Source organism: Crocodylus siamensis, chromosome 1 (genome assembly GCF_052110815.1).
Source record: "Crocodylus siamensis isolate JL-2025a chromosome 1, ASM5211081v1, whole genome shotgun sequence".
NCBI classification, from domain to species: domain Eukaryota; kingdom Metazoa; phylum Chordata; order Crocodylia; family Crocodylidae; genus Crocodylus; species Crocodylus siamensis.
The window spans coordinates 219,891,181-219,903,467 of NC_143395.1; the positions used below are offsets into that span (position 1 = coordinate 219,891,181).

At 50.5% G+C, this 12,287-nt stretch overlaps 1 protein-coding gene across 1 annotated transcript in view; it reads right to left on the reverse strand.

The window, feature by feature from the left end:
• The window catches only part of HGD (homogentisate 1,2-dioxygenase), a 39,228-nt gene extending 31,702 nt beyond the window's left edge, over nt 1-7,526 (reverse strand). The window contains exon 1 of the mRNA XM_090057166.1: nt 7,216-7,526. Within this exon, the coding sequence (XP_089913292.1) occupies nt 7,216-7,230 (15 nt within the window). The 5' untranslated portion in view covers nt 7,231-7,526. The remainder of the gene's footprint in view (nt 1-7,215) is intronic.
• Nucleotides 7,527-12,287: the final 4,761 nt, after the last annotated feature.

Sequence of the window (12,287 nt, forward strand, 5' to 3'; positions counted from 1 at the left end):
GTGCCGTATTGGAGCACACACTCTTCCCCCCACCCTTCCTCTCCCCCAGCCGATCAACGGAAATGCAGCAAGATGTGATGGGACTGCAGCAGTTCCAGAATGAGTGAAGTCTCACTCACTGCATTCACCTTTCCCAAAGATGCAAACGTGCTGGGAGTTTGTATCGTGGCAGGAGGCAGGGAGAGGCAGCAAGGGGCAGGCCTGGGCCTGGTGTAACGTCATCTGCACAAGGGATCTGCAAAGCACTTACTGCCTGGGAAAGAAGTGCTATGCGATCTCGTTGACTAGTAGATGCACCAACTTAATGTTCCAACTTAACACTGACGGAGGGTGAGACAGTTCTTGGCTCTTCAGAGATAGGGTTAGTCTGTGGCCCGCTACTCTGTCTGAGGATCCCCTCAAGATTGAAAAAACCCCTCAGATGGGTGGAAAACCCACCAGCCTGTCGCTCAGTTCACTGCTGCATGAAATTTTTATTAGGAAAAACCTATCAATTCCCCCCACCGCCCCTAAGCTCAAAAGCCTGAAACATGCACAGCTGACTCAATCCAGTGGCTGGATCAAAGATCGGCTGCATCCAAATTAGGGTGCCCGAAAGGTCTACTCCTGCCCATTTGCTGTGATGTAAATAAGCAAAAGCAGCTCGTGACTGAATCTGCTCCATGTCCACGTTTTTGCTGCACTGCATCTAACACAGCCGAGGGGCGTGAGGATGACAGGAGAGCTCTGGGTGGCAGGCAGATTTCCAGCAGAGCAAGCTGCTGGCTGCTCCCCTCATACGCTGCGCAGTCAGGGGGAGCTGCAGAGGCATTTATCATGCCTTATCAACACACAGAGCCTGGAGACTGGAGGGGCTGCAGGTTTCTGGGGAAGAGCTGCTTTTTGGGAGCACTCTCATAGCCCTGCCCTGGCTTCCCCACTTCAGTTGCATTGCATTGGCAGGGGCAGGAGGCTGCTGCTGAGTCACTGTTTGTCAAATGAGGTTTCCAGCTCCCAGAAATGGGAGGAGGGGTCCACAGGTAACTGCTCTGAGAGCTGGAAAAAGACATCTGCTTCTCATTGGTGGTAGCCTGGGGGTGGGAAGACATGTCCTGCCTTTTATTTATTATGGAGTTGTTTATTTGGCTCTCAGGCTTTTGTTACTGTTGTTTTATTTTGCCTTTTTCATCCTATGTTGGAAAAGACTCCCCTCTCATTTCCTCCCTTCCAGCTCAGTCTAACACCCTGCTTTGCCTGAGGTGTTTTGCTGTGGCTATACAGCAATGCATGTATAAACCAGGCTGGGAAATAAAGGCCTGAAAGGCCAGCACCAGCAGCCTCCCAGGGTGCTCAGAGCTCAGGCATTGAGGCAGTGATATGACTAGGGGCTGGACAGTGGGGGACCAGCCCCTGGTGCCAACTTAGGAAGGGTGCCAGAATTGCCTCTCCCCACCCCTGTGGAGTCTGTGGCTTGGCAGGAAAAGCAGCTCCACGGTGTTGTTCTTGTAGCAGCAGCCAGGTGCACAGACACCACGAGGGTGCTGTAAGAGCAACAGTTGAGGGGAGCAGTAGGGTGACCACTGTCCCTAATTGAGTGGGACAGTCCTGGAATGGGATCATCAAGTCCCAGTCCTGGGCTGCATGACTCTGGGACAGCATTGGTCCTGGATTTGCAGAATTGTGCAGGGATCCGGGTTTCCCCTTGCAGTCTGGCAGTATTCCAGCCTGCAAGGGATTGCCGGGAGCAGGACGCAGGGTGCACCATGTGCACATGCAGCCCGTACACATGCACATGGCTGGGAAAGAGCTGGGCAGCGTGGAGAGCAGCTTTTTGCAAGTAAGTCTATGGAGGGCAGAGGGAGCATGTGGAGGGCACAGACCAAGGCCCCCATGGTGAGGCAGGGGGTGGAGCAAGGACTAGGGCCGGGGGTGCAGCCCAGTTGGGGGGGGTGCATGGGGCTCTGGAGCTGGCGCAGGGAGCAGGACAGAGTCATGGTTGGCTCATCCAGGGGCTGCGGGGGAGGGTGGCTCCCTGCCGCTGTGCACTCTCTCCCATGGAGGGAACCATGGGGAGGGGAGGCAGATGCCCCCCAGACTTGTGTGCAGGGTGGGAGTGGATGTGGGCTGCCCACTGCAGGCTCAGGCCTCCCCACCCTGCTGTTCTTCCCTCAGGAGCCCCGCACCACCATGATGATGATCCCCTTGCCTGCCTGGCAGCAGCTGGGGAGGCAGTGGCATGGGGGTTGTGCCCCCCACTGCTGCTAGGTAAGCAGGGGGCATGCAGCTGGCACGGGGCTCCTGGGGAAAAGGCAGCAGGGCATGGAGCCCACATCTGCCCCCTCCCCACTTGGCTCTGCTCCAGCTGTGCTGCAGGGATGGGGGGGGAAGGGGAAGGCAGGCATGTATCCTGCCTGTACATTTTAAAAGGTGGTCACCCTAGGGAGCAGACCATGCTGCAGCAGCAGCCACAACAGTGGTAGCAGCAAACAGCAGAAAAAAAACCAGGGACTGGCTATGAGTTCCTGGAATAGGTAAGATTTCCTTGCCCCACCTCCAACACACTTTCTGAGCCTCAACCCCTCCAGAGCTCAATGGCACCTCCTTGCTACAAGCCCCTCTCCACAACTGTCCTGCTCCCCTGCATAGTTTTCCCAGGGCACAAACCCTGCTTGTTACATGTTTGCACTGAGGGGAATGCCATCCACGCTACCAGGAATGCATGGAACTGTCACTGTGTGACTGCAGTTCAGCAGGTCTAAATCCGGGTCCTGGCAGGCAGGCGGCCATATCAGAAAAATTTTGGCACCAACTAGCTGCCTTGTTAATTGGCTTTACAGAGCAGCCAGGCACTGAACAGGCCATTGAGACTGAAGTCTTCTTGCTGGACTGGGGTTAGAATTGTAGAAAATGAGGTTTGGGAGGGACCTGAGGAGGTCATCTAGTCCAAACCCCTGCTCAAAGTAGGACCAGCCCCAACTAGATCATCCCACCCAGGTCTTTGTCTACCTGGTCTTAAAAAACTCCAAGGATGGAGACTCCACAACCCCTCTGGGTAACCCATTCCAGTGCCTTACTACCCTCCTAGTGAGAGAGCTTTTCCTGACATCTAACCTCAAATTCCCTTGCTGCAACTTGAGATCACTGCTCCTTGTTCTGTCATCTGCCACCACTGAGACCAGTCCAGCTCCATCCTCTTTCAAACCCCACTTCAGGCAGTTGAAGGCTGCTATTAAATTCTCTCTGTCTTCTCTTTGCCAGACTAAATAAACCCAGTTCCCTCAGCCTCACCTCCTAAGTTATGTATCCCAGCCCCCAAACCATTTTCATTGTCCACCATTGGACTCTCTCCAGTTTCTCCATGTCCTTTCTGTAGTGAGGGTGAGGTGCAATACTGGACACTACTCCAAATGTGGCCTCACCAGTGCCGAATAGAGGGAAAGAGTGACTTCCCTCAATCTGCTGGCAATGCTTCTGCTAATGCAGCCCAGTTTGCTGTTCACCTTCTTGGCAACAAGAGCACACTGCTGACTCATATTCATCTTATTGTCCACTGTAATCCCCAGGTCCTTTTCTGCAGAGCTGCTGCCCAGCCAGTCAGCCCCCAGTTTGTACCAGCGCATGGGATTGTTCCATCCTAAATGCAGGACTTTGCACTTGTCCTTGTTAAACCTCATAAGATTTATTTTGGTCCAATCTTCCAATTTGTCCAGATCTCTCTGAATCCTATCCCTACCCTCCCATGTATCTATTACACCTCCAGCTTGGTGTCATCTGCAAACTTGCTGCCAGTGCACTCCATCCCATCCTCCCATCCCATGTTGGGGTATAATGGGGAGAGACTGGTGAAAGCAAGTGCTGCCCATGGCCGAGTCAGCTGTCTAGTTAAACAGAAGGCTTCCTTTTCCAGGAGCAGTTCCAGCACCAATTCCTGTCACCATTTAAAAAAATAAGGCAGAGATGCAATGTACATAGGGCCAAAAGGCTGAATCCTACACCTGCTGCTGATAGCTGTGTTGACTCTTCTGCCTGTTATTCTGCTCAGCCCACCTTGTTCTGATCCTTCAGTCCAACCTAGGTCAGTGGCACTTGATTGGCTCAGTGGAGGGACTTTGTGAAGGCCTATCCAGTAGTAGCCTGTCCAGATGGAGTTATGGGAGTAGGACCCACGTTTCCAATTAAAGAAATTTTGAATGAAAGACGTTTTAGGCCTGTTAGGAACACACCAATCTGAAATCCTCTCCTTCATTAAGTCCTTTTACGACACAAGACTGGGTAGTTATTAACAGCTACATGTCCTCAGTTTATCATCAAAATGGTTAAAATGCTCCCAAGTGGATGAGAAGCTTAGTGAGAGGCTGCTCTAGGGACCTAAGAAGGAGATTTCTCTGAAAAGAAGAGTTTGCAATGGTTCTAGCTTTTGTTTGGGGGATTTTTATTATTATTTCTCTCATGATCCTGCAGCATATTATGTAAATGTGCTCTTAAGAATTCATCTGATTATACTTCGTCTTTGTTTTGACATTTTTCAATAAAACAGAAGAGATGAAAGCTGAGCACAACATAAAAAATTAAAGAATGCTCATTGATTTAAATGGCTGGGACACAAAGTGAAGTGCTCTCATTGGGAGCCATGCACTGACCTATAAACCATAACCTTTTGTCAGACGGATTAGACAGCAGGCATGGAAAAAATGCTTTTGAAGTCTGAATAAACAGCCTGGAATATAATTAATGCCCCTCTTCAAACACTGTGCATAATACATTCTTCTATGAACTACTGATGCATGATACTGAAGAATAATGTATTCGTCCATACACAAAAACACCACTGTGTTCATCAGTTAAGACTGGACTGCACATAATGCATCTAGCACACACTGACCAATGCAATGAATAGACAAGGTGACAAAGAGGAGGTATCTGCTGTTCCTCCACATAGAGACGCACACCTGACTAGGAGCACAGTCTGCATGCACCACAGACAATACACTTTCAGCATACCCACACTGCTCCCTGCCCTCAGGTTGTGGTGCATTGTCTAGTGTGAACAGTGGCTGTGCTGTTAGTGAAGCAAGCACCTCTGGGTGGAAGAGTAGATGGTACATATTATTAAGTGGGGGTTAACTTTTGTGTTTGGTGTTTACCTCCACACAACTTTAAAAGGCAGACTTGGATCTTTCAGAGTAATGATGCTTAACCTCTGTCACGCTGTCTCCCCAGGGCTCCAAAAATATGGTGAAGGACTGCATTAATTGCAGCTACCCTGCTGCCTAATTTCCAGACCTGTGGAGAGCCCCGTGGGTTAGATGACATGGCCCTATATGCTAGATTGTGTTGGTGTGCCATGAAATGTGTGCAAGGGACATTCAACCAGATCCAGTGTGTGTGACCAAGCCTATGCACCAGATTAGATCTACACATGGACCGTGCACACCAACCTTGCATTGGCTTCAGCCCACAGAACAACCCTGCACATGGGATCTGTCTTGAGGACTGGCCCCAAACCATTCACCTGGTTCACAGGACCAGAAGGTTTTCGACTCTGAACTTCCAAGTTTTGGAGACATCCCACTCTTCCTGAAAGGACATTGAGCTCTCTGACAGCAACAGGCTTCTACTATGTCCAGGCTGCTGTATCCTACTGTGGAAGCCTTGCAAGACCTACAGACTTTGCTTGACCTAAAGGACATGGCAGATTTAGAGGGGGCTTGGAGAAAGTCAGCAAGAATGAGGAGAGACCTTGGAAGGGCAGCAGAGAGATCAGGACTGACTTATGGGGAGTCAGAAGGATGTGGCAGAGATGTAAAAATAGTGAATGATACAGTGCAGAAGGAAGGGAATGTGTCTGCTCGCTCTGATGTGGAACACAAGTACAAGGGGACTGTTGGTGAGACAGGCAGAAAATGTGGAGCCAAGAAAAGGTCCACGGTGGAGTGTTGGAACTCAGTGCCCTGTAATAACCATGCATCCTAAAGGACTGGGCATTTAGATAAATGCCAGGAATACCAAGAGTTATCAGAGTAAGAGTCAACAGTATAACTAGGGGTTAGCACTTGGGGCACAGCCCCAGGCACCACCTTGGAACCAAAGAATGGCAGCTACTGGCACTGCCAGCCCCAGCTACTACCACCAGCCCAGCTGCTATCACTGCCCCTGCTGGCTGCTGCTACCCAGGGCACAGAACTTGTTTGTTACACCTCTGGCAAGAGCTGTAAAACAGACCAATCAGGTCACCGCATAACCTCTGCCTAACTGCAAGGTTTCTTGCACCTTCCTCAGAAGTAGCTGCAACCAGGTACTGTCACAGACTTGATGGACCATGGCTCTGGTGCAGGATTCGGATATTTCTATTCATAGGGAATGATATCTTACCCTTTCACTGCAGGCTATCATGGCACTTTTCATTTGCTACTGAAACGTTGTGGTTTGGCTGGGAGATGGACGCATATCACTGTCCCCATCTTGCCAACAGGGACTCTGAGCCTGAGAGGGGAGATGGTATGCTAGCGATCACTAGGGACGTAGTAGCACAGCTGGGTTTAGAACTCAGGAGTCCTGACTCATGGTGCTTCCTGCTACTTTTCGATGGTAGAAGAAACTCCAGTAGCATGGCAACTGATCTTTTTCCCGGTGGCTTTAGTGTTAATGTAGAGACTGCAACAGCTGGGCAGATGTGGAAAAGCAAATCTCATTGGCTGTTTGGGAAACACCCACCAGCAGCCCCAGCACAGGAGGTTGCTGTTGGGGGAGGAAGGGGAGTACAAGCATCCAGATGTGAGATTCTTGAATGGGGACAGTCTGATCATGGGGGCTTTCAAAACAGCTCAGATGAGACACAGCAAAATCCTCCATCCAGAGGGAGGCAAACCCTACTGTGACATTAATGTAACAAATAAATAGAAGGACTTTAATTTGAATGGATGAGATGTATATATGGCCAGAGAATCACCCTTCCTTGACTACGTCTGGACATCAGCCCCAGACCACCGCTCCCACCAGCCCTGCTAGCTGACTGCCTCCATTCCACCCCATGCACCAGGCACTTCACTGCAGACAAATTCAAACAAAATCCTAAAAAGCGTCCTCTCCATCCTCCCCTCCACCCATTCTCTGGGGCTTCAAAGGATCATGGAACTGCCACCCAGGTGCTGGAGTAGAAGATGGGCAAGAAAGGAAATCTTACACACATGCACTCTCCCCAGGACTAGAAGGGTCTGGGGCATCCAAATCACTTACCTTCAATTCTGCCATTCTTTCTCTATCCAGGGGACCCAAAGGTACAGTGGGTGGCTGGCCAAAATAATCTCTTGGAGTTTCCTACCAACAGAGTCTTCTGGCTGATGTGCTGGTGAGGATAGGTGTGGGAACGACACTGGCCTGATTGCAAATTGTCTGCCTGACAAGTCAGAAAGTTCAAGAGAGTTTTCAAACTGTTTACTCAACTCAGCCTGGGTTTAATCAAACACAGGCCTTTCTTCTCTGAACCAATCGAGGGATGGTCTGAGGAAGAGAGGGAAGGACCTTGTTCTCTCCATTCTCCTGCATTTTTTAAAGTGAGGAATGCTATCCATGTGCAAGGAAAGGGGAAAAAAAGACTCTTAAAGGAGAAGGCAGCATTTTAGGGGAAAGGAAATACACCTTTTAAAATGCTTTCATTTGGATCTTTTATTATTATCCCCTATGGCAGTTTTCATCCTCAGATATCAGGCTGCATTACAAATATTTCTTAATTCTGTTTCAAACTACTGCTGTGAGAAGGAGGGAGAGGGATTGTGTCCCAAGCTGTAGTGTGGCAGGCTGCATTTGTGAAGCAGCACACAGCAGCTGTTCAGTTCCAGAAGTGAAGAAGAAATCAACACTCTATGGATTAAAGCAAGTCAAAACATTTTTAATGTCCAACCTGCGACTTTTTTTTCAAAAAACAAAGGGGGAAAGTTCCCCAGAAGGTTTATAAAAATGTCCAACTGACTGCAGAAGCTGGTTGAAATCAACTGAATATTGAGTTTTCAAATTTATGGGCAAAATACAGTTTGCATCTCTTTCTTCCTTTCTTCGGGACAGCCCCAGATTGGCACTGGAAAAGGGAATGTTGGAAGGCAAAATAGATTTGTACAAGTGGGTATTGGGCTGGGGTTAACACTGGGGTGGGCAATTATTTGGGCTGAAGAACCACTTAAGGAGTTTTGGTAAGCTGCTGAGGGTTGGGGGTGCCAGTTCTGACCTGGCCTTGGCCCCCTGTCACAGCTGTTTACACCGGCCAGGGCAGTGCAGGGAAGTGTGGGGGGGAGCGGGGGACAGGGAGATGCCAATTGATCCTATCTGGCCCTGGCCCATCTGCCCTGTACCCATCAATGAGGGCGCTAGACATAGTGAGTGGGCAGGGTCTCCATGGAGACTCGCCCAGGACCACCGTGGGCAGGATGCGCTTCGCCAGGCATATGGGATGGGACTGTGGAACTGGCACCCATCACAGGGACAGGTGGGCAGCAAATTGCAGCTCTGCCCCAGGCCCCAGCCTCATGCTATCACTGCCCTGCAACCCTGCCCCCAACTCCACCTGCCCATCCTGCTCCTGAATGCTGCTCCCCACCTGCCTGCAGCCCCATCCCATCCACCCAGCTGAGTGCACCCTGCCCACGGGGATCCTGGGCCAGTCTCCCTGCCTGCCTGCCCCCTCCATGCAGCACCCCTGGTGGTGGGTTCAGGGTGTACAGGCCAGGGTGCCTTGGCAGCGAGGCCACGTCCGACAGCAATGGAGACACTGGCAGTGGCAGCCAGAAGTGTGAGGGCAGAGCGAGCTGCTGCCACAGGGGCTTCTGGGAACCCAAGTCCAGCCACTGTGCCACCCTGACCCTGTCACTGTGTTGCCCTGCCCCACACAATACATCTCCTGGCATAGCTAAGAACTGTGCCTGGGGGTGGCAGGACTGGCTGCACGCAACACAGCTGGGGTTGCCCCCCACACCTGGGCTGGGTGGAGCCAAGGGACTTGCCGGAGGCTTGACAGAATAACTTGATGGGCCAGATCTTGCCCACCTCTGGATTAACAGCTATATTCTCACAGCACCTACCATGCTCTCAGGAACAAACAAAAATAATGATTTCCATATAGAGAAATAAATGAAATCCTAGAGAAAAAAAGAAAAATGGAAAATGACAGATGTGAGTAAAAACACAGCAAGGTGATAGAGACAATGAGGAATAGGGAGCATCTATTATCTATTTGCAGCACTTAATGCTTTGGGTCAGTAGTGAGCTTCTCAATTTCCAAATCAGCTGGGGCTAGAAATGTGGGGAAGCAGTGTACCCAGCCTAAGGAAGAATGCCATCACACTCCAGCGAGCTTGTTTGACTGCCAGAGTCTGCTTGACAGGCAGCTTCTGACCTTGTGGACTGTGCATGTGCAATAGGGGAGTTTGGTGCGTCTGGTTCCATGTTAGCCCAAGAAACAAAATCTCTTTAATCTGGCTGTATTGTATCATGCCACAACAGCTATTGGACCCAACTGTCATTTGCTATAAAACACAGACCACAGCCCAGCGGCATTAAAATTTAGACACATGATTTTGTATTGACTTCAGTAAGCAATTTCCTTTTCTCTATATTATTGGTGTTCCCATTGCTACTACAGCAGGCCCAGAAGCCCTAGTCATGAACCCCATTGTGCTAGGTGTTGCACAGAAACAGATGGAAAAAATGGCTCTAGCCTTGAAGAAACAATGGGCGTTTATAGATGTGCTCCGGCAAGTTGGGAGGGGGCATGCTTTAATTAGTGCAGCTCCACAAGCCACACTAATTAAAAGTGCCCAGAGCATCACGCATATTAGTGTTCCCATGCTGAAAAATGGTGGCAGGGCACTTTGAACTAAAACTCATCAAATGAGCTTTAGCTTAAAGTGCCCCCCACCATTTTTCAGTATGGGGACACTGATACATGTGATGCTGGAGTCTGCTGGAGAGTGGTAATTACCACGCTCCTGCAGACTTGCTTGAGTCTGCTCTGATGCACTGTAATTACAGTGTATTAGAGCAGCCTCCCTGCACGTGTATAGAGCCCATTTGTAGTAGAAGCCATGAGCCAACAGGAGAAGACACCGGGGGAGACAAAGAGAGACCAAGGGAGCGGTATTAAGAACCAGTCGGGCAAGGTGGTCAGTAAGGCACAGAGGCAGGCTGTTATGGTTTTTGTCAGCCGGGTGGCAAAGGTGAGCCCGAGGGAGGAGTCTGATGGAATCAGCTGAGGTGGTTTTCCAGTGTTTGTGGTGAACTCCTCCCAGCCATAAGGGGCAGCAGAAGGTGGCACAAATGCCCTTGTTTGAGAGTTTAAAAGCTGGGCAATGCAGTCTGGTGACATGAGCCAATCAGAGGTGAGAGATGATGTTTCCATACTGAATGAGGCATGATGTGGGGCTGGGGCAGGGCCTTTGAAAGTAAAGGCAAGTGGTTTATGTGTGATAGACAGGGGAGAGTAAAATCTGCTGCATATTGGTGTGACACTGGATTCAGTGTGTTTGCATTTTAAGTTATGTGGGGGTTTTTTGCTGCTGCCTCATCTACAAGAAAGCAGCCACATGAGCTGCCCAGGCTGCAGGAAAGAGGGGGCCTATGTGACATGCAGTAACATATAATGATCAAACATGCTTTCTAGTTCTACTTATGCTGTACATGACGATTGTAAGGGTTAATTTGTGGTGTTTTGCTCAGGCAGTAGGTGTGTTAATGGTCTTCATGAGTTGCATGCTTTGCAGAGTGGAGACCATATGCTTAAGCAACTTCCTTATAACATACTCCCATGGGAGTAGGAGAAGAGTTAATTAATGGAAGGTGTTTACTATAACAGGGTTGGCCAATTTGCTGAGGCTCATTTTCACTGAAACCATTGAAACTTTGTAAACAAGGTTGGTGTGGCAGGGCACCTTTGCTGCCTGCCACTTTAAGAGGCTTTAGCAGGCTGTGGAGCAGCCCCCAGGTGCAGTGTGGCTTAAGGAGGCAGGCACATGACCGGAAGAGGGCTCCTGGATTGGAGGATGGGGCTAAGCAACCTCACTATAAAGCAGGCCCTCAGACCTAAACAGGCAGTTGCTGCAGGGAGTCAGAGGGATAACATTACCCAGCTGGAGCTGCTGTTCCCACAACACCTGGAGCTCAAGGGTAGGAACTACGGGGATGGAGGAAGTTCCTGGTCTAGGGGCATGACCTAAAACTATACCCTGCTGGGGTAGGATGGTGCAGTGGGGCTGCCTGTTGTGGGTGGTCCCCAGGAAATGCCACACCAGTGCCTCCCTAGCAAACAGCAAGTATGGAGAACCATATAGTCTCAGCCCCCATGACTTGGTGGGTTATCGCATAGAGGGGACAGGCAAGGGGTCCAGGCATGTCATCAGCTGACTTCCTGCCCTAGCTGACTTCCTTCCCCTGGGGCAGGGGGCTGGACTTGATGATCTTCTGAGGTCCCTTCCAGCCCTAATGGCTATGAAATCAGGCCTGAGACCCAAGGGGCGTAAGGCCAAGAGCCCTAGTGAGGGGGCAGTGTATTGGGCCCAGTGAGGGTGTGAGTGAAAGCAGTGAGAAGGCTGCCTAGAGTAGGGCTTGCATGGATGGGCCTGAAGGACTGCACATGGGCTGCATAGAGCAGGGCCCATATGAGGGCCCAAAGTGCATAGGCCATCTTTGAGTGAGCTGAGTTTGGAGGGGCCCAGGAAGGTGGATCTGTATGAGGGAGAGAGGGTGAGCAGCTCTCTAACCTGATCAGAGAAACCCTTGACTGGTCAATGCTGGGACTAGGACTAGATCGGTCAAAGGGCCAGAGCACCAACTGTGAGGGATGCCGCCCAGAGCTGAGGGCCTGGGTTTCCAACCGGCCTGGAGTTGAGGCCAGGGCCTGTGTGGCCAAAGGTCCCAGAGGGTACCATTGCTGGGGGGGAGAAGGTTTCAGGGACCTTGCAGCTCAGTGTGAGGGCAGAAATTAGTCTGCCTGAGTAGGAGGAATCCAGGTGGAGTCTGGACATCAGGCAGGCATGGAATGAGGTTTATCTTGGGGCCAGAGCTACATAGTGATACCATCCGGCATGGGACATGATATAAGGGGAGGTTTGGATCCGTGTATTATACCCTTGGCATCAGAGAGTAAAATGGGCAGCCTCCCACCTTATGAACAACTACTAATTGGTTACATCAAAGGTGTGGCAGGCGAAGTAGGTGGGTGGACTGCCCTAGACAGGTGGGTGGGCCAATGATTAGACTGGCCATGAGACAGCCCCCTACAGGTGGTTATAATGAGGTTGCATTGTACTGTGCAGTGCCTAGTA